Consider the following 14,555-nt stretch of genomic DNA (forward strand, 5'->3'; position numbering starts at 1 on the left):
GTGAGTCAGAAGCACAGGTTAGATTAGGAGTCATGTAAGGCCAAAAAATGGTACTGCATCTCCAGAGGCACCAAGAAAGAGCTTCCCTGCAGCAGCACTTCAGCACTATCTCATTTATCTCAAGAACTACAAAATAAGTTAGATTTTGGAAAGTTAGGGGGAAAGCATACCGTGGCAAATGCATGTCCATCTTTGGTCTGAAATGTACAGTGTGGGGGTTTTTTGCTATGAGAACTTGGTGGAAAAATCACACTTGCCTTTTACTAGGTGATTATGGCACTTTGTAAAATGGTGATTTAATAGCTCTTTCAGTGCTTAATGCACACATCTCATTGAGGTCAAAAAAGTAATCCATGGTTGGACTGAAAATTCCCAGAATGTCTGGAGAACCTCAGCTTATTAGTAAGAATGACTGAAAGTTCTTGGCTGGTAGGGAGCTATGCAACTTCCTTTCAAGTGTGTGCAAATGTCTAGTTCTCCATTTTAAAATGACTGTAATGGAGATGATACCTCTTCAGTTGCCAGAAATGTGCTCTAAAAGACAGATGTATGTCTAAGTACTTGAGACATGAGCATTTTGCTAGTTTTTTACTTCCCTGCAAATCCAAGACAGATAGGTTAAGCTGGATTTACTTCACTTTATATATAAACAACAGAATTTATTTACTAAACTTCAAGACATTGTACTTTGACAAAACCAGTTGCGGAAAGGAAAACTCTTCATATTGTGGATGAAATGCAAGAAAGATGGGACTGCACATGTCTCTCATATCTCATACTGTATTTGAATAAATGGTTTTCTGTTTGTGCACTGCCCCTAGAAAGCACATTGCATGTGTGCAGATAGATAGTAATAACCTGATTTTGAAATATGAGCTGTAGTTTGCATTGATTGTAATTTTTTTGCACTTACAATTTATCTGCAGTTATAACTTAATACAATTAAGATCTTTTAAATACTTGATTGTGCCCATTTCCCTGTTGTCTGCAAAACCAGATCATGCTGATAGACCCAAATTTAATCTCTGTTTCTGCAGTCTCTCTGCTGAGCACTTGTAATTGCCATATTTGTTGTTAGTATTATGTTGTTTCTCTGAGACTGCAGATGTTATTAGGGTCCATACTAAAATATTCACTGTTGCATTCATGAATGCAATAGAAAATAGTTTTGTAGTTTAAATGTTCATCCCAGGGAAAAAAACTCCAACACAATGCACCAAATCAACAAAAACAAACAACCAAACCAAAACAGTGGGAGGAGACTGTGATGTCACATTTCATTGCTGGAATAAGTCTTTCAGACAGCGAGAGAACAACTGTATTCACTGACATTTCACAAAATGCCCATTTGAGTTTAGAACTGAGCCTAAACACTTGTTTAGGTGCAAGAATCATCTTTTCTTTCTGGTGCTTAAGGTATTTCCAAAATGACTGTGATCTCTAGAATGCGACCTGAACATCCTCACTATAGGAGTATGCATTATCTCCAGTGTGATCTCATGTTTGGAATTCAAATCTGCCATCTGGCTGTAGAAAGAAAATGGCATATAAATTATGCTGCCTTCTTTCTTTTTTTTTTTTTTTAAACAAGTACATTCCGGGATTGATTCAACTTTTCAGATTCTAAATAAATTGTAAAAGTCGTACCACTTAATATATTGACCTCTGAGAGAGAAGGAAGAGAGTTATCGGCTGAGCTGTGGTTCTCCTTGGAACATCCTGCCAGTCATCATTAGATTCTTCACACATCAGTAGTCTCAGTTTCTAGATCTAGTATTCTACCAACAAAGGTCACTTCAGTGTTTAGTAAGAAGAGAGATGCCAGTCTAACTGATTAAATATACAAACTGCAGTGTGTGATATGATTCAAAATATGTAGAAAAGTCAATATCAACACATTTATTTAAATATGCTGTACTGTTTTTCAGGTAAATGTACTGGAGTATTTGGAGAAGTTGTTCTTCATTATGAACACTGTGTTGCCATTTTGAGGGACTGATCACTTAAATCCCTTCAGAATAACAGATTTTCTTTCACATATCTGGAACAACTTGATTTTGTCAGGTTTTTCTTTGTGACAAAGGAGAAATGTATTAGCTAATGTCAAAAAGAAAACTTGATAAGCTGATGCACAAAACTTCACAGAAATCAAGGTGATGCCCTTAAAAATTACTTTGAGAACTTTGGCATCCATAGGAGAGTTTTTCTATGTATTTTCTCAGAAAGTTTCCTCGGTGGTTTGTAAATTCTCTCCTTTCATCATTTCCTTGAAGCCCAGACAGTTTCACTGGTTCTGACATAGAGTGAACAATTGAAAACACTTTTTACTAGAGAAATATTCCAAATTTCACTTTCACAGTTGAAGGTACGGAGGAAAAAAAAATAAAAGATGGTTTTAGGCAGTGAGACGTGAAGGACAAGCGGTAGGCCTGTCACAGATGCTGATAGCTTGGCGATGGTTGTACATCATCTTCCCTTCGCTGGCTCATGGACCTGTCTCAGCTGAAATGCAAACATGCAAAATGACACATTTATTTCTCATCTTAAACCTTGATACTTTCAGGCTTCCTGTGCATCAATGATTTGTTTCATTCCCCTATGTTCACCACAGATGTGCTGCCACCAGTACCAGGGCAAGGAGATAAAACCGCTACTATGCTTTCTGATGGAGCCATTTACAGCAGCATTGACTTCACCACGAAAACTAGTTACAACAGTTCCAGCCAAATAACTCAAGCTACGCCATATGCCACCACCCAGATACTGCATTCCAACAGCATCCATGAGTTGGCCGTCGATTTACCTGATCCTCAGTGGAAAAGCTCAATTCAGCAAAAAAATGACCTCATGGGATTTGGTTACTCTCTCCCAGACCAAGGCAAAGGCAACAATGGTAATTACAGCTCTTATTTTCCAGAGCCCTTGGCTTTACACTGTATCATTTGTGCATGAATTAGAAAATTCTTTTATGTTGTGTGAGACACTGTTCATCCTTAACTGATGCTAACATACCTTGCATGCTTGCTGAACCTCATACCATCATAAAATATGTCGTCCTCTGCTTTTATTCCTCTTTGTCCTATGCTGGTCACCAAGCCATCTGCCTTCCATTAGGCTAGGGTAGGTGTACCTTTAAAAATAGATAAGTTCAGACCTGCCAGCCCATCACATCTGCTGTTGACTTGCTAACTGCATGTGTTGCATTTGCTTGTGCCGTTGACTAATCCCACAATGCCACTGTGACCTTTGCCGTTTAACCTTTAGCCTTGCTTTACATCCCTGACTACCGGGTGGCTGAGGGACTGGCTAATAGATTGCCACACAACCAGTCACAGGATTTCAGCACCACCAGCTCCCACAACAGCTCCGAAAGGAGTGGCAGCCTCTCAGGTTGGTTCCACCGTCGGTAGGGGAGTGAGGGACGGAGGGGTGTTGGCAAGCAACTCGCCAGGGAGGCAGAAGACCTGCAAGGCACAGGTTGAGAATTACCATGAGAGTGCCTGCCTCTAGTAAATACCGGAAAATATGAAGTTTCACTGGAACATTAGAGAACACTGTCACATGGACCTCTACTTAAAAAAAAAAGCTTTTGGCAAAACCTATTTGTAGATAACTGGAGATTCCTCCCAGGCGGTACTTGTCAGCGCAATTGCCAGCCTTTCCTTGTCACATCCTGTCCCTGACAGCACAGTTCATGGAGCAAATGTATTTCTGCATCTATCCTCAGTTTATAGGTGTCCCCACACTGAACATCATGACGAGAGTAATGCTTTTGTTGAGTTGTTAACAGATCCCCCACTCCCACGAGCTGTTTCTAAATGCTATTCTTCAGTGAAGCAGCACAGAAATAATTGTAGGGCCCTGGAAGATGACTGGGGTTTCAACAAATTGTGCCAAGCCTGCATACAAACAGGATGTAAATTTTATGTGTGTGCTGCATGTTCTTTTGAAATGTGATGCATTTTCATCAGATGAAAATGATTGTAGTACATGTGGTTGTGTATTATATTTAAACACACCTTTTTCTTGATTTCTTTAATTTTCTTACTTGTTGCTTATGTTGTGTATAACTGTCTTGGTTATTTTTCTTTTTATTTCAAAACAAAAACTGAAAAGACAGCAATTAAAATGAAAATCTGTGAATTCACTTAGCTGAAATATGAGACAGATGAAGGGACTTAACCTTGATAGTCATTCTATATCCATAGCCTTTTGAATTTCCATTATAAGCTGTAGTAATCATAAGAGTAACAGACCAAACCTAGAAATGGCTTGTTTATGTCAATTTAAAAAACTATTGAAATTGAATCTCAAGATTAGAAGCCTGTAATCATTGGTCCATACCTCAAATAGCCAAATATGTTTGCAAGTCTTGTGTTCTCAAGGGGGAGCGTTAGATGATTTGAGTGAGACTGAAAAATAGGCTTATGGCATTCACAGAGAGGTATCTGGGAGCTACATGCATACAATACTTCAAGAAAGATTCTTGTTCCTTGTATGTGAGATATATTGGCAAGCAGCTTAGAAAATCAGCTTGCTCCCCAGGCTGCATGAAAATGCAGAAATTGATGTGCTGAGGTACATATGTGCCAGTTATCAGAGGGCAGTATTACACTTTAAATATGTTGACAGCTATGGCTGCCTAAGAATTTTCTCAGAAAATATGAAGTTTCACTGGAAAATGCCAGTTGATCAAAAGGTGGATTTTGATCAAATATTTCAAGCGAAACATATTTTGTGTAGTGCTTCTCAGGCTGAAATAAATCTTCTGAGGACCCAAGAAAATCATGTTAGTCAGTCTTTTTATGGCCACAGCACTCCTGTTGTGACGAAGGCAGCCCACACCTGAATGCCCCAATGCTCAGAAGAGCATCAGATTATTGGATTGCAGAGTCAGTAGTTTGCTCTCTCTTGCCTACTAATTATGCCTTTGATACAGGATAATTATGTCTGTAATACATGAGAAACTGGGGGAGACCTTCAAATAGTCTGATAATTAGAGCACCACGGGAGTCAGAGCCCAGCTTTGGTTAGGCAGTCCCCATCAGGGTGAGCAGGGACTTGTTCGCTCACTTCCTTGGTTAGTACTTTAAGTACTACTTATTATTCTGACTAAGTGTCTGTCTCTCTTAAATGAATATTATGAGAAATCCTATCCCACTGTGGAATGGAAAATAGCTAAAAACTCAGCTGCTCTATGAGGCAGGGAAATTTTGTAGCTGTACTTTGCACAGCTCCCAGATTATATCAGTGCTATGATTATCAGCCCAAGTCACAAATTCTTTTTCCAGGACCTGATTCATCTAGAGACTTAAACAATATAATTGGATTTTGGAGCGAGGAGACACTGAAACATCAAGCATCACTGCTATGGGGAAGCAAGGCTTTGGTGCATCAGTTTTCAAACACACATCACGCATTATGTACGAGGTGTCTGCTCCACTAGTCTGACAGTGGAGTAACTCTGCCCACTGGGACAGAAGAGATATCTCCTTCCCAACTGTACAGTGTAGGCTGCTTTCCCTACTAGTAATGACCTTGGAGTTCCCTTCTTTCTTTTCTTTGTCTAAGTAGTTCCTTGTCTCTCTGCTTCATTCCTTGTAATATCTCCATCATCTTTAACCTTTCTCTCCAAAACCCCAAAATCCAAGTGACTCCGTATAAGCACCCCACACATCCAACCTCTATTGTACCAGCCTCCTAAGGTTAACAAGATGCTACACTTCTTCCTCACCACCTCAACTAATTTTTAAGCTGAAGTTGTGCTCTGCATTTCACTTCTCTGAATATTCCTGATTTGAATTGTTCTATAACTCACACACTCCTGAACATGTGCTTTTCTCCTGAAATGGCCCCTCCTGTCCTGCCTTAGCTCTATTCCTGCTGACTTTCCAAAAATTTCCCCACATCCCATAAGTTTAAATTAACCTTTGTGCTGTACTATGACCCTATTTCTGTATCCGCTTTTTGCCTTACCTATGCTTTGAAAGCTTCATTTTCCCTCCAGAAGGTTTGTGTATTTGTTCTTTTATCTCCCCCATCACTGAGGTTTCTTTTCATTGGTCAAAATGTTCTTCCATTTTCAAGTTTCCTTCCCTATAAAAGGAGGGAAGAGCCTGTCTTGCATCCTAATAGATGGAATATTGGTTCAATTCACACACAGTGAATGACAGGATCTTGCCTAGATTTACTGTATGTTCCTCCAAGACAAAGAAGGAAGAGCTCTGGTATGGAATTGCATAGTGGAAAGTAAAGTCTTGTTTTCAATATGCTGCCCATCAGGCCAATTATAAACCTTGCTGAACTTGTTGCCCCTCTCTAGCAGCCACAACCAGAGGTGAAAGCCACAACCAGAGGTGAAAGCAGAAAAAATCACCTTTATCTTCCATCACTATTTGTTCTGTTTTCATCCAACTGACATTTGGAGGTAATAGGAGAAAGCCACTGTCTCACAGACAAAAAGTCCCATGAGATGGGCTTGTCTCTATTGCACCTCCTGGATTTCTCCATGCTTAAATCTAGAGCCATGGCAAAGAGGATGGTGCCTAACAGTGCACACTGTGCCACCCTACCTGACCAGTCAGTTACAGCTTTTTTGATGCATTGATTCATTTTTACATGTTTGTTTTTTTTTTAACTGATTTTTATAAGTCAGCAAGATACATCAATGGGTAAAATGGATTAGACTGTGCTTTCTGCAACAGGAAAGGAATGAGTGATAGCCAGCTGGGTACCCCACTGAAAAGTCATATGACAAACCATTCTGCCACCCAGTAGTCCAAAGAGTTTGCAAGCTGCAACAAAATGGCAAAAAAATCCCTCAAAGCAGTCAAGGGATTCAAAATGTTGGGCCATTCTTCCTCTGAATGAATTTCTAACAAGAAGAAAAGTCAGGGCAACATAAAGGAAACCAAGCAAGTGGGATGAAGAATTTTCTCTATAAGATCACTTTCCAACAAATGGAAGTGTCTCATCTGGAGAAGTGGATATAAGGACAAGAAGAGAAGAGCAGAAAATGCATTGCTCACTTCATTTCTACAGTTGTACATCAGAAATAGAGCCTCTTCTCCATAGTGGTACAGGATATTTGAATAATCCCATGAAAAGACAGTCCTAAACCATTGCACATGACTTCCTGATCTTTTGAAAAAATAGAACTTAATAAATTCCTATCAGCAAAACCCTGTTTCATTTATTTTAACAAGTTACTCTTGTCATTCTGGCTGAAAGATACTGAGTCTAATGACAATTGTTTTAGATTGTGTCCTTAACCTTTGTGTTTTCCACAGAAAGAGATTATGCAAAACTGTGTTACACTCACTCTAGATTCTGACATTTTAAATAATTTGCTATGTTTTATTTTATTTTTATCTAAGAGTGAATTCAAGAAGTCATAAAGCACACATGAATAAACCAGGAAATATATTTCTGATAATGGAAGATATGTCTTTCCTTGCTTGTGCTCTTCTGTGGTGCAAATGTACAGAGTTTTAAAAAGAAGTGATTTTCAGCAAATATTCAGAATATTTTTCCATTCCATTCTATTATTACTTATAACCTTGTGACAGCATTAGCATGTTGATGCTGATTCTGCTGAGATATAAATAACATCTTCTTTTTTGGGGTATGCCATCTGGAATCGAAATTCTTTCAAAGAAATGTGAATAGCTAGCTTTTTTTTCCCACATTATGTCTCTAACATTTTCTTTTTCTTTTTGGATTTGCAGGTGGCAAAGGAGGGAAAAAGAAGAAAACCAAAAATACTGCCAAGCCCCAGAAAAATAATGGTTCAAACTGGGCCAGTGTTCCCCTCCCACCCCCTCCTGTGCAGCCACTTCCAGGCACAGAGCTGGAACACTATGGGGTGGATCAGCAAGAAGCAGGGTAATTTTTTTTTCTTATGAAAGAAAATCTGTGTTTTGGAGGGATGAGGCCTTTTTTCTTATGATTTTTTCATTTTTCTAAGTGACAATATTATTCTGTTTTGTTGGGGAAAAAAAAGAGAGAAAGCACCTTATCCTATAGACTTGCTGTGGAGGAGGAATGTTTGAATTGCTTCTCTGGATAGTGACTGAAGGTGGAAACAAAAGTGATCTTGCTTCACCATCATGAAGGGCTTCACTGCTTTCTGATGCTGAGAAGTATCTCACTTCACAGGTAGCTTAATTGAATTCTGTTGGGACTGTGTGCAGCTGTTGGGATTCAGAGTAAGCAAGGATGACATAATCTGGCCTTTTGTATTTTTCACTGCTTTGATGTTTAAAAAATACTAGAGCCACCAGAACATTAAAAAAAAAAAAGAAGGAAAAAACCAAACACACCAAATTGGATTAATTTTTGAAGATCCACCAACGGATAATAATGATCTCATCAGCTTTTAGAAGAAATTTCACTGTTGAGGAAGGCATGCTAATTATAGGCTTTTTGTCTTTGTCACTTGAGCAACTTTCAAGTTTCTAGAACCTTCCACCTATTTTTGTGTCGTTTGAACTTGTTCTCAAGGACACAAAATCACACAAGAAGCATTAAATGAGACAAGATAGACATTTCCTGCACATACAATGACAGAATGGTTTTTATTAAGTGTAATTATATGACATGCCAGGTTATCAAACTCTGGAGAAAAATCAGAGTATACAGAAAAATAGTTTGCTGTGTTCAGTTCTATTGGAGCCTTTGAGAATAATTATTCTGTCAGGGACAAATTTGTGCCTGTTCAAAAGCAACGGATATTTCCTAAGGATGAAAGATGTTTTAAAATGTAATAGCTTTTCTGAATAAAAATATTTTGACTGTTATCTCTTTTGTAAACATGAAGCATTGATCATTACTAGTTTCATAATGAAAATTGTAAGAATTCTACATTATTTGAGTTTATACCAACTCTTTCAACTCTTAAAATGAGTAACAACTAACTCTTTTAGTCAATGGAGTTCTTTTTAAAATTAAAGCCCATTCCGGCTGTATTAGAGTTAGAAGTTCAAAGCAAATATAAAGGAAAATGAATAGCCTTACTGATTGCAAGTGTTGTTTAAATCTCAAGACAAAAAGTGCATATGATCATTGTGTTCTGTATTCTGTTATAAAAGGCTAAAATAAATTTGAAATGGTTCTACCACATAATACTTGTCTTTATCAGTTTATATCCTTGAAACACATGTGCAGCCATTTCACTAAAACAATTATGCTGTAGAAGGCAAGCAACTTGGATTTTCTTTCAGAACAATGAAATAGCATAAAAGATAAATGGAAATACCTTATAGAGAAATCCCTTGCGACACATGGCTTGACTCCTTAAGTTGCATAAAGTATCTGTAATTTAGCTGGAAGGAATGATGCTGGTCACCAAGACGACACTAGTTATTTAAGGATAAGGTAATCACCAGCCTTCCAGGTTTGCAACAATTCAGACTTAGTTTTTCCTCTAATTATCTTTTGAATTACTCTTTTCTGGTTTTTGTAAAATCTCACTAACAGTGGCTGTAGCGTGACCTTCTAATGTGAATTTTACCAAACACACAAAAAGATTTGAAGAATACACTTACTGGAGCTACAATAATTTTCAGCCTCCTTTTTTGAAGAATGAATCTGCAATGTACATACTTTCCAGGATGAATCCAGTACTAATGGTATTCAGGGATTGATAGTGTTCCCGTGGTTTTCAATATGGTAAAATGGAATGAATCATAGACTCATAAACATCCTTTATGTTGCCTTTAATCTGGAAATATTGGTTAAAAAAAACTCACACATTTTTAAAACTGTTTTGTTTGTCTTGATTTGTTTTGATATACTCTATCTGTGGCAAGTTCAATGTGTTTTAATTTTAGAATTAATTGCATGCAGAGAAGATGCTTTTGCTTGGTTTATCTAAACTTGACAGTAAGGAAATGCTCATTATTTATTCCTTATCATCTACTTAGATTTTTCACCAATAATATACATGATCTTGAGCCAACTTCAGTTAAAGGCAGCCTGCATATTTTTGTTTGTCCATTTCTTTCTGTTGATTATACCTTCAAATGGAATATTAGCTGCAGGATGTCAATATATTTGTTACTTACTCTCTGTCTTTAGAAAAAGTTAAGAAAATAATATCTTTTACATCAAAAAATCTTTTCTGTTGAGGCCTAGGGAGGGGAATTTCCTTTGTTGCAACTATATGTGTAATGAAAGGCAGTAGTTATAGAATTTGCCCGTTATCTATTACCCTTATTTTTTATTTTGAAGGGAAAAAATCTATCAGTGTAATGAATAAAGTTTTTTAATAGCAAAAGATTGTAAGATAAAAGTGCTAAGAATGCAATAAAAATTGTTAGAAACATAGGGAGTCATGTCTGTTAACCAGAACTTATTAGAGACTTAATGAAATTACAGCCAGAGGTCCCTAATGTAGTTAAGGTGCTTAGATTTTAATAACTGTGCTTGGGGAAAGTTGGATTTTTACTGCTTTGGATTTACTGAGGAAACCAAAAAGAACATGGATATGACCAATACTCACTATGTTGGTACCAGAAGTTTCTATAAATAAATCATTTATTTGAGGTGTAGTTACTATGTAGTCTGTTAGGATTGCTAGCTTTTTTTGCAGGCTTTATTTTTTCCTTCTCTAAAGTGCGGGTTAGAACTTGTGGCTTTTGGGACATCTTACACTATGAAGTCAAAGGTTCTTGTACCTTAAATCTTGAATCTCAATGTCCTGAACTTCAGGCTTAGGCTGCTTTCCATTTCAAATAAAATTTAGGTAAAGATACAGTATTTGTGCAGAATCTTTGCACTAAGAAATCTTTTTACTGAGAAATCTTTCTACTATCAAGCTGAACATTTAGGGATTTGAAGCAAGTAAGGTCAAAAGGCAAGCACTTCCAAAGCTCATTTATTCATCACTGAAAAGCCACTAGGGAGTATCTTTTTGCCCTGTCCTTTTAAGAAGAAGCCATTATACCAAACCATGAGGTTGGGAGAGCAAAAGTAAGTGAGAGAGCTGCTGCACTGTACCTTTATAGCAGCATGAGTTAGGATGGTCCCTTCAGCCTTGGGTGCAAATGCCATGAGTGAATATTGTTAGGAAAGGCAAATTACAGCTGGTCATATCTTAATTTTCTGCTAAGGGTGAATATGTATCATATAACATTTTCTTAAATCTCTGTATTATGAAAATGGTAATGATCAATCCCTCAAAAGCTCCTAAATGCCAAGTGTTAAGATGCAGCCTTTATTTCCACCTCTGTACATATATTTGTATTTGTGTATCTCTATATTGTTGTATCTATAAATAGATTTAAAGTAATACTAGTGTTAATTAACAGATACATCTTCCACAGACTCTTGAATGATTAGGACAGGTTGTTTTAGCTATCCAGAATCTGTGCTTTTAAATACAAACTGTAGACTTCTGAATAAGGAAAAGGGTAGTCTAATTAATTTTAGAAATTTTTGGGTTTGCTTAAAGTAAATATTCTGTTCATAACACAGGTTTTAAAACTTCTCCATCTCAGTGTTCGCAGCCTTTTTATAACTTGTTTTCACACTTGAGAAAATTGTCAGTAATTAATTTTTCTCGGGGAAATTGGTAATTCCTTCCTTCCAAATCAGAAGCCTTAAAGGAGTATCTTTAAGCTGGTTTGAGAAATTAACTGTGTAACACAATGCATTGCCTGCCTACATTGCAGAAAAAAAGAACTTTGTCAGCAGTCCTTGAAGGTGGAAAGAAGATAAAGTGACTTAGCAGATGATGCTTGGGAAATGGCTTTTAGAGTGTGAGATGGTTTGACAGTGAAGGAGCTGTGAGAGCTTTTGGTTGTCTGGTTGCCTTTAGAAAAAAATAAAAAATCTGTCTATCCTGAGTTATTTTGGAATACGCTGGAAGTTAGGAAGAAATGTGTGCCAATGCTCAAGGGACTGCTGAATGACTGGATGTTTTGAAGATGGGAGAAGCAAACAGTTGAGATTTGAGTGGTGTGATCGTCAGCAGAGCTGTGCTCAACTGAAGCAGTGTTCAGATTAGGGAATTACTCTGGGGAGATAATGCACAGGGAATGACCACAGTCACTAAAGCCTATACACTTTGAGTGATGCCAGTGTCTCCAAGGGGCAGGATCCCAGGGTGATACTGTAATACAACACCAAATTGAAAGGTTCTGTGATGAGTACAGAGAGAGGAAAGGTTCAAGTTGCTGGCAAAGCTTGCATAAAAAGGGGTAATAAAATACAAAGCTCCTGTTTCTAGCTCTGATCAGATACAGCATCACTCCTTACACCTTTGGTGTAAGGCAAAAATTGAACCACAAACACCTGTGAGAACATCCCCTATATATGAAGAGAGAAGAATTTGGTGTTCAAGAATAATCTTTTAACTCTGGGCAGATGTGTTGAAAGTGTTCAGAAATTCAGCAGTGTCAGGGTAAGTCAGTACAGATTGGTTAGGAGATGGGGTGCTAGCAGAGCTGTCAACATGTGTGCTAATGTACCTTATCAGCTGGTGCTGTGACATAGCATATGCTTAGGGTCAGTGCTGCTGTGACATGAATGTATTACACATCATAGGAGATACCTGCATGCAGTGTGGGAAGACCACAATTTATGAGCAAAGTATAGCTTTTTATTTAAGCTACAAAATTGAAACAAATAGTAAATTTATAGACAAATTAAAGGGAGGACAATGTAAGCAATTATGACCCTATTTTACATTAGATGTTGAAAGTCCCACTGTGTGTGAGGGTTACAGCTAAAACTGGAATGCTGTATACCCTCTACACTCTACTGTGTGGCAGAGATGAGATTTGATTGATACTAAGTTTATTTGGTTTTCATTTTAGATATGACAGTGATGGTTGGTGTCCACCTTTGCCAGTTCAGACCTACCTACATCAGGGCATGGAGGATGAGCTTGAAGAAGATGATGATCGTGTTCCCACACCTCCTGTCCGAGGAGTAGCTTCATCACCTGCCATCTCCTTTGGGCAGCAATCAACTGCAACCCTCACGCCTTCCCCACGAGAGGAGATGCAGCCAATGCTTCAAGCTCACCTTGATGAATTAACAAGGGCTTACCAGTTTGATATAGCAAAGCAGACATGGTAAATGTTTGAAGGGGGCATCTGTGGACTGGGAAATGAAAGCATAATAATAATAATTGATTCCTCTATGACATAAATATTGACTGTGTTCAACAACATTTCAATAACACTTCCAAAGAACTAAAATGAAAGAAGAAATAGTAAAACTCTATCTAGCGTGTGAAGGCCTTAAACATAAGTAGGTGCTTTTCAAATCATAATGCTTGGTAATAAGTTAAGTCTTGTCTAAAAGCATGCAAAATAAATATTCCTCTGAAATTTTACATATGTTCAACTAAGTAAACACCCACCTACTGACAGCTTTTATACAGTCAAGAGTACTGTCTTTTCAGGCTAGCAAATAATATGAATTTTTTAGGATTTTCAAAAATAATGAGATTCTAAATTCATGAATAAAAATCATGATAGTCACTTGATATAGTAACATAGTAGCTTTTACACACTGTCACATGAGAATGAAGCATTTGCATCTCTGACTGTAGTTGGAAATACCATGAGAATTTCTGATTCATAGGAAAAACACAGAAAGAGTGGAAGAAAGTTGTTAGTATTTACAAAATGGATCTAGTGTTTTAGAGTGCTTTATGCCTATTTAAAAGAAGAGCAAGCAAATACCACAGTAACATTTCTCCTGAAAAACAAACAGAAGCAATCTCTTCAGGGACTGAAAAAGAACTTGTCAAGTGCACCAGGCTGGGGATACGGTGAAGGTCAGTTGCTTCCTGGATGTTCCCTAAGCAGCAGTTGTCCTTTTACAACTTTTCTATCCAGACAAAGCCTGTGAATCTCGGAGGAGAGCAGAGCTAGTTACTGAATGGCACACTGCCAGCAAGAGAAGCAGCCTTTCTTTGCTGGTAAATAGAGCCACAAAGTTATTCAGCTTGAGCTCCCACAAATAGATCAGGCAGGTAGGCAGGCGGTGCCAAATCAAAGCCAGCTGTTTTCCCTGGACACCGTGGAAGCCTCGGGGCTTGCCTGCAATCTGCACTCAATCAACAGGGTACTTTGGTCCCGCTGCAGCACCGCGCTGCCAAGCACAGCCCCTGGGCTGCCTATGGGACAGACCCAAATCCCAGGCAGCAGCTAGACCTGGCCTGTTGAAGGTAGCTGACTTCTGAGCCAGCACACAGATGCACACCCTGTCAGCACAGTCAGTCACTTCTGCATTTTGCAGCTGTTACCCTTTCTATGCCCTACAAACCTCAGGTTCCAGTCCAGGCACGGATAATGGAGAGTACACTGTAGCAAAGCCTCTTGCAGCTGACAAGAAAGGTTTTGCTCCCTCTTTGGAGAAATGTTTGATTGGGAACTTTCATAATGTGCTTAGGAATATACAGATTTTAATGTCACTCTTGAGTAATGTCACAGTAATTGAACCTGAAACTCCGGGAAAAAATATCAAGGAGATAACTTTTGTTCATAGGAAGACCTCAAAGGTATTGGGGTAAATATTGAGGGTTGCAAATACAAATTATT

At 38.1% G+C, this 14,555-nt stretch overlaps 1 protein-coding gene across 15 annotated transcripts in view; it reads left to right on the plus strand.

Moving 5' to 3' along the window:
• Positions 1–14,555, plus strand: part of ROBO2 (roundabout guidance receptor 2) — a 444,791-nt gene that overhangs the window by 394,029 nt on the left and 36,207 nt on the right. For 9 of the 15 annotated variants that reach the window (XM_071563317.1, XM_071563336.1, XM_071563371.1 and 6 more), the window contains 4 exons: positions 2,612–2,893; positions 3,265–3,390; positions 7,728–7,884; positions 12,819–13,079. In XM_071563317.1, coding sequence (XP_071419418.1) covers positions 2,612–2,893; positions 3,265–3,390; positions 7,728–7,884; positions 12,819–13,079 — 826 coding nt within the window. The remainder of the gene's footprint in view (positions 1–2,611; positions 2,894–3,264; positions 3,391–7,727; positions 7,885–12,818; positions 13,080–14,555) is intronic. The other 6 variants (XM_071563345.1, XM_071563397.1, XM_071563379.1 and 3 more) reach the window with 1 other exon arrangement.

Source organism: Pithys albifrons, chromosome 1 (genome assembly GCF_047495875.1).
Source record: "Pithys albifrons albifrons isolate INPA30051 chromosome 1, PitAlb_v1, whole genome shotgun sequence".
Taxonomy (NCBI): Eukaryota; Metazoa; Chordata; class Aves; order Passeriformes; family Thamnophilidae; genus Pithys; species Pithys albifrons.